At 33.5% G+C, this 17,053-nt stretch overlaps 1 protein-coding gene across 9 annotated transcripts in view; it reads right to left on the bottom strand.

Annotated features, from left to right (window-relative positions):
- The window catches only part of GPHN (gephyrin), a 435,000-nt gene that overhangs the window by 97,907 nt on the left and 320,040 nt on the right, over positions 1-17,053 (bottom strand). For 2 of the 9 annotated variants that reach the window (XM_081088059.1, XM_081088058.1), the window contains one exon: positions 665-727. The exons of the other annotated variants lie outside the window; for them this stretch is intronic. In XM_081088059.1, coding sequence (XP_080944185.1) covers positions 665-727 — 63 coding nt within the window. The remainder of the gene's footprint in view (positions 1-664; positions 728-17,053) is intronic. 9 annotated transcript variants of the gene reach the window in all.

Consider the following 17,053-nt stretch of genomic DNA (forward strand, 5'->3'; position numbering starts at 1 on the left):
TTTAAATATACTATAATGAAGAAGCTAATCTAGAAAATAGTATTCTTATATTATTTTACTCATAAGTTTTATTGGGGAACAATTCTGGACCAAATGGGAAAGAAATCAATGACTACTTAAAGAAAACAATACAGGGAGGAAAACACAAGAGCGAGGAAAAAAAAAAAAAAAGAAGAGATGAGGTGGTAACTCTAGCAGATAGAAAAGAAAGTACGGGTTTACAGAAGGGGACTATATGTTAATGCTATTTCTTATTGAAAATTCATATCAAGAGGGTAAGAATGACGAATGAACTTGCTGCAAGATAAACAAGCAAGTTGACATACCATGGAATGAAAATAAGTGTAACTATACCACTACAGCCTTAAAGGAGAAAATAAACAAACACTAATAGAAAAATTAATAGACAAGCTTAATAAAGAGATAAACTACAATTTAAAAAGTGATTCAAAGAACATAAGAGAAAGCTAAAGAGTGAGAGAAACATCTGGGAGAGAGAAGAAAAAGAAAGGGGAAAATGTTGAAAGACAAAAACAGAGTTCAAAGAAGTCAAATGGAAGTCAAGAAAGTCTTCAACAAGATGTAGAAACAGAAGGAGCCCAAACCCATAGCGCAAAGCAATGTTTGCGAATGGAAAGCAGCTCCTTTGATCAGTAATAGTTACTCTTAAGTCGTAGCCTCTATTCCTCCAGAGTTCATCTTTAAGCCCTTCCAATCTAGAGTGGAGCTAGTGTATGGATAGAAACAAGAGATTTATAATGAACAGAGCAGTTCAGATGAGTAGTTCAAATCTTCTCATCAAATGTTTCAACAGGTTTATATAATGTCTAAATGAAAATGGTGGTGAAGAACTAGCCAGCTTTACCAAAACCAAACAAAAAAACAAAACAAAACAAAACAAAAAACAAACCCAAAGCAAAACTACAATAAAAGAACACCGTGTCCCTTCCGTAGATGGCTTAAAAAATTAAAAAGTCCATTCATAGCGTAAATTTAATAAAGAACCCTGACTTGCTTTGTAGCACCTCATTTTAGAATTATTTTTTTCCCAAATGGTTTTGGGAGAGAAATTTGGATGATGAAAACAATTCAATTCTGTGAGTCTGTTATTTATTTAGGTTCATAAATTGCCAACAGCAGTATTAGCAAAGTTTTCTCATTTATGTTACATTGGCTATTTGACCTAGATTGAGGGAAATCACTTTTAAAATCAACAATTACATAAACTTTAGTGATTTTGAGTATGTATGTAAAAATATTGAGGAAAATAATTTTAAAAATGTAATAATATTTATGCATGTAGCAGATGCCCCTCTCTCTTGTACCATTAAAGTGGTCATCTTTATCTATTTATTTTATAAAATCCCAAGATAAAGACTTTACTTAACTCATAATGAAATGGAATTTACTTGAAAGAATAAAGTTGAGAAACAACTATAGTTCTTATTCTCACACATATGAACTATAAAGAAGGTAACACAGGTCTGTCTCAAGTTTTATGGCTTATTGTTTTGTTTTATCTTACCCTGGATTTTTACTCAACGTAGAAAAATAAAGTTTGAAAAACAAAATAAAACCAATATTTTGCCCTAATACCAAATTTTTCAGGGATTAAAAATGAAAAATATGGTATTGGATTATCTATTACTTTATTCTATTGGATTAACATCTGACTTTATTGTGTTGACAATGAAGTTCTCTTTCAACTGGAGTCAAAACTACAATAATGGTGTAGAAACGTCAATGGAGGAAATGAGATGTACAAGAGACTCACTGAAAATATAGGTATTCATTTACTAATCAAGACTGCTTTCAGACATCAAATAATTCATTTAATTAATTTCAACATGTGTTTACATGTGTAATATAATTTTGCTGAAGATCACATTGCCCATTAACAAATCTTAAAGCCATGAAACAGAAAACAAAAGGGGGGAGAACACGCAATAAATGGTAAGGGAAAAAGTGAAAATGCTTTAAACAAAACTGAGAAAAATTTAACAAACAACCACAATCTTTAGATACAGTTAGAGAAGTGACTTACCTTATGCTTAGGTCATAACAAGAATAGCACAGTGTTTAAAGTCAGCTCTTCATTATGGGAGGTACAATTGAAAGCCATAGGTTATAATAACATGAATTGCTACACAGAAATGAATACTTTTTCAGCCCAACATGAAAAGCTAACTCTTAAAGGAGAATATTTCAAATTATGTTTAATGCAACATGAAGAACAACTGAGGGTGTAAACATCAAAACACATGAATCTCACACCAATAAGAGAGAGACGGCCCAGTCTCTCAGGAACACAGAAGATTTAATCTGTGATCATAATCTGTGACACATAAGGGAAGGCACATCACTCTAACATTGCATGCATGATGTATAACCATCCACTGACAACGCCCCACCCCAACCCCCATCCCACTCGTACACACAAGCCCACTAAGATACAGGGAAAGAATGTAGTGCCAAGCTGTTATGAAGAAAGCAGGACACACAGAAGCGCAGCAGTGGTCATGTGACTTGAGAGGTGTTCTTCCCTTAAACCATCCCATCTCCATGCTTATTTTAAAGAAGCCAGGAAAGGCCCTCTTCAATGCTGCAGTAGCTACGAGCCCCCAGCATGAAGCTAGTGTGTGGAATTTTGATCACCGTTCCCTGCGATGTCAGGGGCTCTCCAGTGGAAGCCAGATGTGTAACACCAGTTAGTGGGGTATAAATGTATGAATAACAAACACCCTCTCCTTTCTGCATTTCACAGAAATAAGGGAGGAGAGAAACAAATCAATAAAATCCACGTTAAGAATAGGCTCATAACAACATAAAAATGTATAAATATTAAAATAAAGATTACATTTGATTGCAGGTTAACACAACTTAGGTTTTTTAAAAACTTGTCTCTATTTTGCTGCTCACCAGGCTAATTTGTATTTTTTCCCCTGCAAACAGGTGGAATAAATTAATTAATACAATATGACTCATACTGAAAAATTCTGAGCAGTTGGTCAAATGGGGTTAAAGTCAAGAACAAAAGAAATCATCTTTGCGGGTCATTAAGAAAGCCCTTTCTATATTTAGCATAATTTTACTGGCCAGCAGTCATATTTAAAATTAGAAATGAAGCTTCTGTATATCTGCTCACTCATATAATCTGAAAAATTCTATGGCAATTTTTTGAAACACCTAATTTGAATTGTAATCTTTTTACATTTTAAAAAGCAAAAAAACCCCCTACCTATTTAGAAATTGTTGCTAACTTTCCTGTGTACAGTGGGGCCTTGACTTACGAGTGTCCCGACTAATGAGTTTTTCCAGATACTAGCCGTTTCTTGGCTGATTTTTTGCTTTGAGTTGAGAGCTAAAATTCTGGTTACGAGCCAGCTTCAGATACCCCACTGCTAGTTGGCGTAGCAAACGTCACAGTGAATGCCACAACATCAGCCCAGCATCACGTGTCACTGTAATGGTGAAAATTGATTTGACATACGAGTAATTTGAGTTACGAGCTCCATCACAGGAACGAATTAAACTCGTAAGTCAAGGCCCCACTGTACTTTTCTCTACTGTCAATAAAAGATGGGCCAGTAATAGGGTCATATCAGCTCATTAGAAAAAATGCAAATTTGCTTATCTGTAATTGAAGATAGTAGTTAACTTCACCTATTTTATTTTTTGTATGAGATGAGTTTTGAGTCATATGTGGCATGCAATTTAGTTAGATTTTTAATTGTTCAAAGATCATTTATTTATATTACCATTTTCCCTCTCCCTCACCCTATTCTTAGCAGGTCAGAATATGTTTACCTTTCTGTTAGCATGTCTTTATTATTTTAGGCTCTGGGTCCTCCTTTAATCTGTTTCCTCTTGGGGAAAATAAAGACTATAGGACTCACACGGGAGATAATGCAGGTATCAGTGATTTTAGCTATAAAGGTGGAAACAAATATCAAGAGTTGCTATCAGTGGAGCCAGTGATAATTGTGAAATACCGTAATTATACACCCTCTAATTGTAACTTCCTCATCTGCTCAAAATGGAGGCAAATACTTATTTTTAACTCAAAGGAAGAAAAAGTATTTATATACAGTTATGTTTTTCAATAGGAATTGACCAAAACTTTTTGGAAATGTCATAGCCATTTGGCCATATGTATTAGTAGGAATGCAAGTCATATAATCTAAGACATGGAGCAAAGTCTGAACTAACTCCTCTAGCATAATCCTTGTACGTTTGAACTCTTAGACCTTAGACAAGCTGTTTACTCTCGCTGGAATATCCTGTTGCTTATTTTCTAATCTAAATACTACTTGTCTTCTAAGATCCAGCCTAAATTGCACCAGGTGCAAAAATATTCTCCAAGTTCTTAATCAGAAACAATTTCTTCTTTCCCTAAACTCTTTTAATAGCTGTATTGAGATAAAATTTACCTACCATAAAATTCACTCATTTTAGGTATACAGTTTTATGATTTTTAATAAATTTATATGGCTGTACATATATGGCTGTACACCACAATCGGGTTTTAGGTTTACCTAAACTCATAAAGCCTCTTATCTGAACTTCTATTATAAGAGTTACCACAGTTACTAATATTCCAATTATTGATGCAGGTCCCTGAATATACTGTAGGTTGTCGAGAGAAAGGATTTAACTTTAATTCTTGGCATATTCTCTTTCTATCATGTCAAACATAGTACTTTATACACAGTAAATATTAGCCATATTTGAATATTTGTATATTTTGTAGTAATTATAGTTTTTCTAATCTCAGCAGATTAAAAATGATTTCTCATCAGTATGATCATATCCACTCCTGTACTAACTTAAAAATAGTTTTTACTTATTTGGGTCTGCTAATATTAAGAGATATAATATGAAAACTATGTGAATTATATCTAAAAAATATATGGGTAACCTACAGAATGATATTAAAAGTTTGGAAAACACATTACTATTATTATTACTTAAGGTTATTGGAGTCCAATAAAAGTAATCCTATACCAAAAGTTTCAGTTTAGGTGAAGAAGATTCCTTATTTTCTAAGAGAACAGGATGTTCTATATCTCATACAGTTAGGTCAGTAGAATGAGAGATAATAAAGATTTCATTTTAATTTTTCTATCTTGTTAAATTTATTTAAGAATAATCTGTCTACAAAAGCACAAACTTTACTGAATGCCATTTACTCATAAAAATAAAACTTAAGAAGACAGAAAAAAAGAACCTCCTTGGCGTTTCCTCTGATTATTTGCCTCTTTAGCCTACCCAAAACCAGAAAGGTTTGATTTGAACAAATTAAGCCAATGCTACAATCACAGATTCTTAAATTCGATTTCTTTCTTTTCCAACTTCTTATAACAAAAATAGATAATTGGTCTACAAATACTCTATTCCATAGCTCCATTCATTCATCACTTTATCTATAAATTTGGATACAAGTACTGGGCTCATCTGATCCTGATAACAACTCATTTGTGTTCAGTTAGGTTTATGATATCACAACACAAATGCAACTATAGAAATAAAGTTTTTGATTTATTTATGACATGAAAGGCAGTATGATAACAGGTATGGTTTCTAATATTGATTTTTTCCCATTTTCCTAGCTGTTTGGCCTTAGACTCAACAATCAACACCTCAAAGTTTTAATTTCCTAATCCATAAAATGGGGGAAAATTAAGTAGGATAATGTATGTGAAGGTGAAACTCCTATAGATGAAAAAGAGCAATACAGATCTATGTTATTGTTATTATCCTTATGTATGTTGGTAGAATCTGAGGAACAATGAGAATAAAGAATTTGCTTCAGATTATGCCACAAATCAGTAACAATATAATGGCCAATTTCTAGACTATAGTTCAAAAAAGGCTGAGATAAGGTCTAAGGTTATCTTTGCAAGGATTGATCTTCTTTTGCTTTGTATGATTTTAGATAAGTTACCTCATTTCTATGGAACTTATTTTCTCAACTGCAAAATGAGGATATTTTCAGGGGTTTGAATTGAGGTTGATGGACCCCTTGAAAGAATCTGTGGATATTTGTCAGGGGGGTCCATTTACTGGAATAAAGAAAAAATATTTATAATTTTTATATTCATCAAACTAAATAAATTTTAGCATTTTCTTTCATTATGAGCATATGTGACAAGCCACAATAATATTAGCAGAACCTATTGCTTTGAATTATTATGAGTATCTTAAAATATTGTCATGTTCATCAAGATTTCAAATAACAGTAGTCTAATTACTAACAGGTTTTATTATCTAATGGACAAAGCAGTATTTTATCATAACTTATTTTATACATATTTTGATAATGATGTCAATTAGTTCTCTCTGTAATTCTATATATTTATATATTTGATATATATATATATATATATATATATTATTTTTTATTTTTGCAAAGAAGAGTGTAGACTTTGCCAGATTCCCAAATAGGTTCAGGAGAAAAAGACGGTTAAAAAACTGTGTACTAGATAATTTCCAAGCTTCCTTTTATGTCTAGAATTTTGTAGCTCTAGAAATCTTTCCTATCTTTATATGCTGCTCTTTATCAATTTATATATAAAAGATGTCCTTATACTTTTGAAAAATTATATAAAATTGGTCTCTGAATTAAGAAATTACCATTTAGTAGACCCCCTACAAAACAAAAAGGAATATGGTTCTTAAAAAGTTATAAAGACCTCAGACTTAAAAAAAAAAAAAAGAAAGAAAATCTGGCCCTGGCCAGTTTGGCTCAGTGGATAGAGTGTCGGCCTGTGGACTGAAAAGTCCCGGTTTCAATTTCATTCAAGGGCACATGGCTGGGTTGAGGGCTTCATCCCCAGTAGGGGGCATGCAGGAGGCAGGCGATCAATGATTCTCTCTCATCACTTACGTTTCTATTTCTCTCTCCCTCTCCCTTCCTCTCTGAAATCAATAAAAAATACATTAAAAAAAGAAAATCTGTTTTACTTGCTCTTTTTCCAATGGTTTAGATAAATAATTATATGGAATCATTTAACAGCCATCACATTTAAAACTAACCAAATGTAAACGTACACACACACACACACACACACACAGACACTTCTATAGCTAATTATTTTTTGAACTCTTAGTCATGTGTTGATCACAAAGAGAGAGCAACAATTCTATTATCTATGTACTAGTGGCTGGGTGCACAAATTCATGCACATAGAAAGGAAATTAATTAGAAGAATTATTTTAATATCGCTATTCGCCCTTTCTCTATAATAGAAGTGTCAACCAAATTTATGACCGACAATGACAGATGGAAATACACGCATGTGATAGGTGCCAGTAGAGCTTTATATGTATCGTGAATGCACAAGTCAACTTAGCCTTTATAGATACAGAACAAACTTGCTTAACTAGACCTGCTTTCTGATTTAGCGAAACTTTTTCCAGCCCAGTGAAGCACCCAAACTTCTCTTTCAGGTAATTGTCAGCAACACAGTAATTGTCAGCAACACAGCAGTAAAGATCAATACGAAGCAGATTATTATTGTAGATCGTGCAGGGAGAACAAAGGGTAACTGCAGCAGTGTTTGACTATATTCTGTGCAGTGAGAAAACCTGAAGTGATTTTCAAGGTCCACCATTTCTTACTTCTTTTCAGTCGAGTCAAGTTCCTAAGCTTTTAAAATCTCCATTTTCCAGCTAATGAAAAGAAAATGGGATTCTACTGAGTCTCCTATCTACCTACTCCAGGGCTTCTGTGAGGATCAAATGAAATGAGGTAGGGGAAAACACTTCACAGACACTTGGTTACAGTGTAAAGTGTTTCCACCTGGCTATAAAGCAAGTCATGTTCCTGGGCTGAAGAAACTGTAAGGAGGCTAGTCATTGCTAGGGAGAGGAAGCCAGGTGTTGCTATGTGATGTCATTACCCAGACAGTGGGAAGGACACTTAGCATATTAGCCTTTTATATATATAGATAATGTAAGTCTTTGAAGGTGTACAGACAATATTTATAAGCAATACAATTTTGTAAATCTTTTCCAGAGGATTATTCTTAAATGTTTTCCCATGGTTGTATAAAATATTATTGTCTTAAATTCCCCTGAGCTTTCTTAAGTCTTGGGTAAATGTGAAGAACTCTTTTTGTTTTCAGGATTGACCTCTTCTAAAGTAAGTCAGAACTATAACAGGCACAGAGTTGTTGAAGTGGATTATATTTTTCATTGTAAATCAAAAGCCTATTTATGGTGCTGTATAGGTAACTTGGTGAGTTCCTTATTCCTAAAGAGAACAATATAATATGTAGAACATAACTGGTTATCACCAGGTCTCAAGGGAATATGAATACAAACATCAATGGTGAATATTCTTAATGTATTTTCTATATAAAGCTTTAGTTATAAATTGAGCCACTATCAATCACCTCCAGACAATTTGTAATCTCTGGCTGATTTCCCCTTGGTAACAACAATATTTTTGAGTTGATGTTTGTTCTGAGAATTTTAATGTTGAATATGATAAATAGGAGGAAAATATATTACCTAGTTGTATATATAAAACAAAGCTAAATAAAATATATTTTTACTAATAGGGATTTGGGATTATTCATAACACTATTTCTCAATCTTCAGATGAATAACTGATTATTTTACAAAGATATTTATATCCATTCTAGAGATCAAAAAGCAAGGATTGTTACTGGCTTCAGATCACACAGTAAAGTAGGGAAGGGGAGCAAAATATGCCACCCTGAAAAGTTCTCCTTTAGCATGTGGATTATTTTGAGTTGAGGCAATCATGATCCAGGAGACTCAAGAAAAACTTTCACCTCTCTTACCTACCAAAAAAAAATTTGATGTGGGGAGAGGGGGCTAGCTCAGAGAAAGAGACAGCTGTTACCAGAGGGAACTTTCATTTGAATAATCTATCTGTATGGCAGGGCAAACATCTAATTACCAAACATCTGCTATTCTTACTGTCTTGTGAATTGCCTCCTACCCTTTGAAGCCTCAGGCCCCCATCCCATTCCTTGGCCCCTGAAGGTATATAAGCCTCAAATGCCTGACTTGATGTTGGTCTCATATCTTTATGGGACTCCCATATGCACAAAATTAAAAATTTTTCTCCTGTTAATCTATATTACATCAATTTGATTATTAGAATAGCCAAATAACCTAGAAGGGTAGAATATTGCTATGCAATTAGAAATTATATTAGAAACTTCAGGATGAAGTTTCATTTTAGACACTTTTTTTTTTTTTAAAGAAAAAGCTAAATAGTCATGTGTAGGAAGAAGTGAATTAGAAGGGGTATTCTTTCCTAGAACATTGTTAAATTTAGGCTTATAGGTAGTTTAAGTTGTTTTAGACCACTTTAATTACCTTGCAAAAATATGCATTTGCTCCATATATATTGCTAGTTCTGCTCCTTCATACCAGTATAAGTTCACATTCATATAACTCATTCATATAACTCATCCCTGTATTTAGTACATATACACATACAGTATTTGTGTGTGTATTCTCTCTCCATCAGCACATACCCCAAAACCTTCAAATCATGCTACTAAATAAGTATTTTAAAAATAAATATAAGCAGGAATATATCGAGGTATCACAGAAGCAAAAGGGGTCCTAAAAATACAGCATCATTCAAATGCAGGGTCAATATATGCCACACATGTAGAAAGAATATCTTTCTAAACTTCTAACATATAATGTACTATTTTTCCATAATTATAATCCTATGCAAAGGGAACTTGAGCTTTGTCATAACTTTTTAAAAATGTTAAAAGATCTAAAGACATTATAATAAGCATTAATATTTGTTAAATCTAGATGGTCAGCATATGGGTGTTTGTTATTTATTCTTTGTTATATATTTGAAGTATTTCATTAAAAAAATGAGAACTGTAACAAAAAAGAGAAAAAAGGGAACTGACTCACTAAAGGATATTTAAATGAGGCTGTGGATATCAAGAAACCCTTTAGCTTAGATTTCTCAAATTCAGAATTTGGGATCACCTGGATATTCTTTTGCCCTCTTTATTCTATAACAAACACAATGCCAATGTTTTCAAACCATATGTTTTTCCTATTTTTCCCCCTTGGCTAAGTATATATTGAACTGAGAATGCTGTTTAGCTGTTACTACTGTCCTTGACTGTTTTGCCATTCACCAATTTACTCCCTTTACTCTTCTCAGGGTTGCTTCAGGGAGATTTGCTATTCCTTTCATTGCTCACTTACTGCATAAGGAATACAATCAAGTCAAACTGCAGAAACACATCCACCAGATTTTCCAACTCTTAAATCTCTTATATACTAATCGTTCTTAAAACTTTCCACATAGGTTATTCTTTAAAGATAATTATTCCTTCTATATATGCTTCTTTATTTACTTTACAGTCTCAATAGAATTTCCTTTCTACTCTCCTCGATACACCATCCTATTATTTCTTTTCATTAAATGTCAACAGCATTTAACATGGGGAAGTTCAAAGGTAATTTTTTTCTCTTTGCTTATCAATATTCTTTACTGAATATGTGAAAAACAAGCCAAACATTATTCAAAATGAAAGAAAAATAGAAACTGCTATTGAAAATGATACATTTGATTAAATTTTTTAAAATTCAAACCTCTTAGTTTAGTATAGATTGACCATTATTTTATTTGTTCAAATCAGTCTCACTCAATTGTTGATAGATTTATTCTGAGCCATCAATACATCCTTCCTCAGTCCTTTCCCTGTATACACATCTACAATAAAATATTTAGGATTATTTTACAGTCTATAATCATAGAACAATTTTGAAATTAACTGGCTTTACTAATCTGTAATCCTAAACTCATTATTACCATTACGTTTTAACTCAATAAGCTGAAAAAGGCACATATATTCTTTTCATAAATAGTATTTTCACAGGGCCACTGCATGACTTAAAATTTTTAAAGGTATAAATGTTATACCTAATTAATTCATGCTAGTTTCTTTCAGATTATCTGTCCCATATTCCTGTGAGATAGCTCGCCTAGAATATAGGCACAATATATGGCTGTTATTTATTCTTTGCCATATTTAAATACTAAAGCAGCTATGCTCATCCCATTTTGTTTCTTTATAGCAAGCTGAGACATACATATTCATTTAAACAATTATTAAAGTTCATACTCTTTATCACTGACTGAGATGGGTTGGGTTATTTATAGAAAAAGGAAAGAAAACTAGGAAACAGGTAGAGATATAAAGATAGGTCATTTCTATTAAAAAACACATATACACACAGGAAAGAAAAGCACAGAAAAGAGTGAAATGTAGGGAACTGCAGTAAGAAAATGGGTGAATGTAAATTACAGAATACCAAAGAACAGAACAGGGATTCTTGTATGTTATTTTCCTCTTTATACTTCTTATTTCAACCTTAAAACACCAATATCATCTGTGATCTGACATTTTCTTTTCAAGTAATAGGCCAGAGTCAAAAGACATAGCTTATAAAAATTTAAAAGGTGTGTGTCAGAGTAATAACAGGTATTTTGAACCACATCATAACTTAAGAGCAATAGCAACATTTCTCTTTGTGGATGGGATATTTAAAAGAAAGCCAAAGTGACTTCAAACATTAAGGCAATGACATAGTATAGCTACATCTACCAGGATAAATAACTCAATAAAAAACAGGTAGATTATTCTAGCTGGGGAATATTTCAGAACAAATTTCAACAAAGCGTTGAAACAGAGCTCAGTTATATCTAAAAGTTAGGTAACTGCAAATGAAAGGACAGTGATATAGATGGACTGAAACAGTGATACTTACATATGCCCAAGAATTCTTTAGAAATGCTACAATCACTGACCTGTAACAGTGAGAATGGCTATAGAGACCCTTGCTAATATATATATGGCGGTACTTGAGGTTGAATGAATAACGCAATATTATCTTGACTTGGCTTTAAAAAACAACAACATATTTTCATTGATTTCAGAGAGGAAGGGAGAGAGAGAGATAGAAACATCAATAATGAGAGAATAATTGATCAGCTGCCTCCTGCACATCCGCTACTAGAGATTGAGCCCGAAACCCAGACATGTGCCCTGACCAGGAATCTAACAGTGACCTCCTGGTTCATAGGTCGGCACTCAATCACTGAGCCACACCGGCCAGGTTTGAAGTGTCTTTTGAACTCTTAAAATGTGCTACGTGGCTCTAAAATAGATGAACCAGGGCGAGTACGGATAAACTTGCTATATATAAAGGGAAATGAGCTAATGGAGGTAATTTAGATAATTCTGAGCTTCTGGTCATATAACATTTTTTGTTTGTTTGTTTAAATTTCATTAGCCTACATATCAAAGACTGGAGTAATTGACAGTTGTGTGGTCCAATTACTGTACTCACACTGATTTTCTTTGGGAACATCCAGTTATAAATTAAGCAACATAATAATAATTCATGTTCATAAAAATGATTTAGGAATATAAAGATTAAATGCCCAATTTCAGGAACATTCATTTTCTTCCTATCTTTTCAAAATAAAACTTTAAAGTGAAAGGGAAACAGGAATATTTTTTCCACTTGGAAAAACAGCATCTAATTTATTTTATTTTCTAGTAAACAAAAGATGCATACATGAAATAAGATGAATACTTACTGGAATTAATGAAGGGTATTGATCACATGATAGTTAAATCAATGCTTCTAATACACAGTTAAAATATCAAAGGCAATTATAAAGTTTGTTTAACCAGTTAACTGCCACAATATTTTGAATTTAATTAAAAAGGTCCCCTGCTTGTGTCTACAGTCACTTATGGTGTACAAATGGTTTAAAAACAGTTTGGCACTGTTATGGATATAAAGAAGTTAAGACATGTTTGATATATTTAAAGCTGTATGATTGGGCTGGGAAATTTGATAAGAAAAAGTTGGTCTTAATTTGACCCAATTACTTCAGACTCTGAGTCAAATATTTGAGCTTGAAGACTGACTCAACATTTCCTCATACATCTCTTTCAAACCTCCTTTTTTCTCTTTCTTACTCTCCCACTCATGTGCATTCTTTGAAGGATGCCTACCACCACAACTGAGAAGTACCAGTGACTAATTTAGTAGCCTCTGACTGCAGAAGACCATTTTTACCTCAGTGCCCACTTTTATTCTTGGGGCATTCCCTTCTCTGTCAAGTACTGTATAGAAGGCCATCATCTATTACTGCAGCTTCAATACTAAATTCAAAGGACTAGATTGCTAAAGGAATTTTTCTTTTGGTGAGATACATACAAAACAGTCTTCTCAAAGAGCCATGTATTAGCTCATGTCATGCTTCTCATAGGAAACAGCTAGGCATGGCAGCTGTGTGTTGATATAGCAGCAAGTTGCCAAAGAGGGGGAAAAAAAAATAAAAGCATCAAGCCCAATTTTTATGACTCTAGGCAATATTGAGTACGGAATGGCATGGACAAAATTTCAAAAATAGACCCTTCTGTTCTTATCCTAAGGCAAACTTAGAAATAGGACAAGGAAAACTGCTAATATAATTTAAAACTATGGCTATAAAAGTCCATGTGAATCTGAATTTCATTCAGGATTTCATGGAACATGATTCCAAAAATATCTTTAAGGTCTTTCTGAATTCACTCTTGTTCTTTAAGTGGCTACTCATGGTCTGCAACTATTTGAGAGGAGAAATTATAATAAGTGATTTTTTTTTTCAATACTGAAGCAGAAAATGGAAAGAAAAGCTGTTTGTTTCCTTTTCCCCCCTATCTTCTCCTTTCACTCCATCCTTCCTCTCTTTTTCTTTTTTAAAATTCAAAACATTTGAGTAGTAACATACCACTCTCAATTCCAAGGAATATATTCAATATTAGTTTTCCTATGTATAATACAGAGCCAACTGTTTTATTATAAAATAATCTTATTTTATATAATTTTATTATGTTTAATAATCCTTTGCTTTCTGTAGTAACAAAAGTCAGATGAAAATTAGGTCAAAAGCATTTACATTTCAAAGGCTGTATGTGACTTCAATTTATCATCCAATGCACTGATATTTACTCCTGCATATAAAATATCTCACTTACAAACCGAACATGGGTTTGGATACACAAAATATTTAGGCTAAAGAGAAGTCAGTATGATAAGAATGAGCACACCTATAAAATACTCTGACATCATATACATGTAATTATACAAGATGAACTTTTCAAAGCTAATGGAAAGGACATTAAGATGACATTCTCCATTTTTTATTTCTAGTGTAGCCTCTTGATGATGATAGGGTACCTTGGGGAAACCCCCCTAACATTTCTCTATAATTTTTAATTCTGTAATTCTTGTCAAAAATGAGAATTAAATACTATTCCTGGCTGGTTAGCTCAGTTGGTTAGAGTGTTGTCCTCATATGCCAAGGTTGCAGGTTTGATCTCCAACCAGGGCACATATAAGAAGCAACCGATGAATGCATAAACAAGTGGAACAACAAATCTCTCTCTCTAAGCACTAATTTAAAAAAAATGAGAATAAAATAATTCTGTCTTAGATGCAAAAAGATAAAATAGAGTTGAAAAGCTTTTGAATAACAGGCATAACACTATTATTAAGAACGCAAACATTACAGATTAATGTACATTGGAGAATGACAGCCACAATTGTAAAGTGGGGTAGGAAACATTTATTAGATAACACATGGGAAAGACTACTTGTATGATTAAAATGAATTACATAGAATTCAAAATATGCCCTTATATTGAATTGAGTGGACTCAAAATACATTTCTCAAATTCCTTTTTGTAGATTATATCTCTTTTGCATATGCTATTCATTCTGACGTATGATGTTTGCTGAGTTCTTTCTCAATGTCTCATATACCACTCAAATGTATTTGGTAACTTAGAGCAGAGAAGAGCATTTGAAGAATGAAAATTTGCATTCTCCTCCAATAAGTAATGTTAATAGTAATATCATGCTTTGCCTTTATCTCTCCTTTCCAAAGAGGTCTGCACTAGGCAAATAAATTAAATAAGGCTTTCCATCAAGTTAGAATAACTGACACCATCTCTGTATAGGAAAAAATATGGCCTAAAGAAATATTATGGCATTTTTAAAGTTATATAATAAGGCCTCAAGATCTCAAATCTATTCTAGAAAAATCTGCCCTAAGCAAGTTCTTTTTTGGGACTTGACAATAATTTGGTGAATTATAAAATAACTCCCCATGACTATTTTGTGAACACAGAGCCCAAGAATGATGATTTTCCTACAGACTTTTTTGATGCTAACACTGAATAGTTTTAATTTTCAGCTTGAATACAAAGAATATGATTTTTTTAAAAAATACAGACAATATCCAATTTGTAAAATTCTTAAGTGAAGCCCCATTTAAAATTTTTACTACATTCTCTATATAACTAATAAAGCAATATCTTCTCTGTAGCAGAGATGCCCAATCGATACTTGATTAATCATAACCTATTGGTAATGTTAGAAAAACTCAAAGTATAAATAATCAAGTAGAAAAAAACACAATGATAGCAATTTCAATTTTTACATTCACCTAGTACATCCAATTCATTACAGCCCTGGCTGGGTGGCTTAGTTGATTGGAGTAACATACTGTACACCAAAAGGTTTCAGGTTTGATTCCTAGTCAGGGCACATATCTAGGTTGTGGGTTCAATCCCTGGTCGGGTCGTAAGGAAGGCAACTAATCAACGTTTCTCTCTCACATTGATGTTTCTCTCTCTCTCCCTCTTCTCCTTTCCTCTCTCTCTCAAATCAATAAAAACATATCCTTGAGAGAGGATTAAAAAAAATTAATTACAAACTTTAACCTCAAATTATGTTTTTTTTTTTTTTTTTTTTTTAATCTGCGTTTTGGTACTCTGACTGAATGTAATGTAGAAAACGAAATGAGCAGAGGATAATCAAGATCAAATTCCTTTAAACTGGTACTATTAAAACTTTAACAGGATTAAAAATCCTGTTTGCTACATTCATGATAAATTAGCTTTCTCATGAACAGACCAGGTAGTAGAAATAACCTCTTTTAATTCAGAGTCAGATATCTATCTTTCTCAGTTGGTTCAAACACCTATATATTGTTTACAAGATACTAAGGACATAGAAGGCACTTAATAAGTCAGAAAAATCAGCATTCATTAGGAAGAGGTATTAGAAATGACACCACACTATAAAAACTTATTGAAATTTAACTATACAGGTATAAACCATTGATATAAATGTCCAATTTATAATTTCATTCAACAATGGTTGATGCTGCTGTGAAGAAGTCCTTGCCCCCAATTGCCAGAGTTTCCCTCTCCCTTTCCCTTCCATCATAATGAGTATTCTAAGGAAGATGTCCCAGTTGAGCAGTTGGAGGAAGAAAACAGAATGTAAGACATGTTGCTGTTTAGAATTTGTCAGGGTAAAAATGCCTTGGAGTAAGCTGGATTTTATTAGAGGTTAAAATGAATTTTCTCAAGAAATAATGTTACAAATCCTATCTAATAAAAGAGAAACATGGTAATTGGCATATGACCGCTACCCTTCCCATTGGCTAATCAGGGTGATATGCAAATTAACTGCCAGCCAAGATGGCGGCCGGCAGCCAGGCAGCTTGAAACTAACATGAGGCTTGCTTGCTTCAGAGACGGAGGACTCCAATGTTCCCTGCCTGCCTTGCCGGCCTCTGAGCTGGCAGTTTGAAACATAGTTACAAAAACAGAAGCTAAACAAAACCCCAGAAACCAGCTTTCAGCTAGCCGGGATCTCAGACCTGGAGTTGATACAGAGTTTCCATTGAAGAACATAAACAAACCAGATACCTGCTTTCAGGAGCAGAGGCCTAAGAGCTGGAGCCTCAGAGCTAAAGCTGGCTCAGAATAAAAAAAAGAAAAAAAGGAGCAGTTGGGAGCTTCAGTCCCAGCCTGAAAACAGCCCTCAGCCCCTCACCCAGACTGGCCAGACACCCCAGTGGGGACCCCCACCCTGATCCGGGACACCCTTCAGGGCAAACCAGCCAGCCCCCACCCATGCACCAGGCCTCTATTCTATATAGTAAAAGGGTAATATGCCT

The sequence above is a fragment of the Myotis nattereri genome (assembly GCF_964212035.1).
Source record: "Myotis nattereri genome assembly, chromosome: 1".
In the NCBI taxonomy this organism is placed as follows: domain Eukaryota; kingdom Metazoa; phylum Chordata; class Mammalia; order Chiroptera; family Vespertilionidae; genus Myotis; species Myotis nattereri.